The sequence below is a fragment of the Otolemur garnettii genome, unplaced genomic scaffold, assembly GCF_000181295.1.
Source record: "Otolemur garnettii isolate 467f Iridium unplaced genomic scaffold, OtoGar3 scaffold00016, whole genome shotgun sequence".
NCBI lineage: Eukaryota > Metazoa > Chordata > Mammalia > Primates > Galagidae > Otolemur > Otolemur garnettii.
This window is the reverse complement of record NW_003852411.1, coordinates 14512229-14513569: the sequence shown is the minus strand read 5'-3', so window position 1 is coordinate 14513569 and position 1341 is coordinate 14512229. Positions and strand designations below refer to the sequence as shown.

Sequence of the window (1341 nt, the reverse complement as noted above, 5' to 3'; positions counted from 1 at the left end):
CCTGTTCCTTATTTCAATGAGAATTTTTTCTTACTCTATTTTGTTTTGCTGGGCAGTGGGTTTTTATAAAATATTAATAACTTAATTGAAGGTCCTAGAAAAATCATTGCACATTTGTTGAGTTTCTACCATATGTTGAAGCCTTTAAAAGATCCGTGTCTTCCTCAAGGCCTTTCAGTTCCTAACTTATATGACATAAACAAGTGAACCCTACACTACCTAGCAGCCCAGGTTGATGATTCAAAAAATACACTATTCTCCTAGCAGTGATTTTCTTGATCATAGGGACTGTTTTTAGTGGTTGTCTGCCAAGGTAAATTATCTAGTTGCCTATGTCACATAGCAATATTTTCTATTATGTTTCTCTGCTCCCAACTCATTTTTAATGTAAAATTGGTTTTATCATATATGAAGGGGCAAAACTTTGAATCTGTAGTTTTGTTTCTTTTCAAATCCATTCCCTCTTCTCCATCTCTAATGCCAACGCCTTAGTCCAGATCCCCAGCATCTCTCACCTGGACTACCGCCTCCAGTCTTGTCTCCCTCAAATCCATCCTCCACACAGCTGGCAAAGTGATCTATTTAAGACAAAAATTTGACCACATCACTCTTCTTATGCCTCTTCGGTAGTTTACCGTCAAGCTAAAGTTCCCTTATCATGGCCATCAAGACCTTTTATGACCAGGTCTCTGCCTACTTCTCCAGCTTCACCTCTCCCCATTCCACACCTCAAACTGTAAACCTTTACATACACCATGCTGCTTCCCACCTTTTTGTTTGTTCACACAGTCCACCCAACCTTGAATGGGTTCTCACGCCACCTTTCTTTTGACTGGCTGATGTCTACTCATAATACTCAGCTCCAATATACAGTAGTCCCTTTTAGTCACAAGGAATACATTCCAAATCCCCAGTAGATGCTTGAAACTGTGGATAGTACTGAACTCTATACCATGTTTTTCCTATATACACATATCTATAATAATGTTTAATTTACAAATTAAAATTAGTAAGCAATTAACAATAACTAAAAACAAAACATTAGAACAAGACACTGGAATGAAAATTATATGAATGTGGTCTCTCTCGCCCCTCTCTGTCTCTCAAAATGTCTTAATATTTTTAGATTGGGATTGACCATGGGTAACCAAAACAACAGAAAGCCAAACTGAGGAAAAGGGGTGGGGGGACAACTGTAACCTTCCCTAGGAAGCCTAACATTCTTCTCCTGTGATCTCAAAAGCATTACACTGGCTACAGTAATACTCTCTACTGTCATCTCTATTACTTATAGTATACTCTATGTTTCTTTCTCAGTATGCTCCCTGGCAATAAGAACTA

The 1341-nt window shown here is 38.2% G+C and overlaps 1 protein-coding gene across 1 annotated transcript in view; it reads right to left on the bottom strand.

Moving 5' to 3' along the window:
- Positions 1 to 1341, bottom strand: part of ABL2 (ABL proto-oncogene 2, non-receptor tyrosine kinase) — a 41414-nt gene that overhangs the window by 33160 nt on the left and 6913 nt on the right. The window contains exon 2 of the mRNA XM_023510811.1: positions 516 to 578. Coding sequence (XP_023366579.1) covers positions 516 to 578 — 63 coding nt within the window. The remainder of the gene's footprint in view (positions 1 to 515; positions 579 to 1341) is intronic.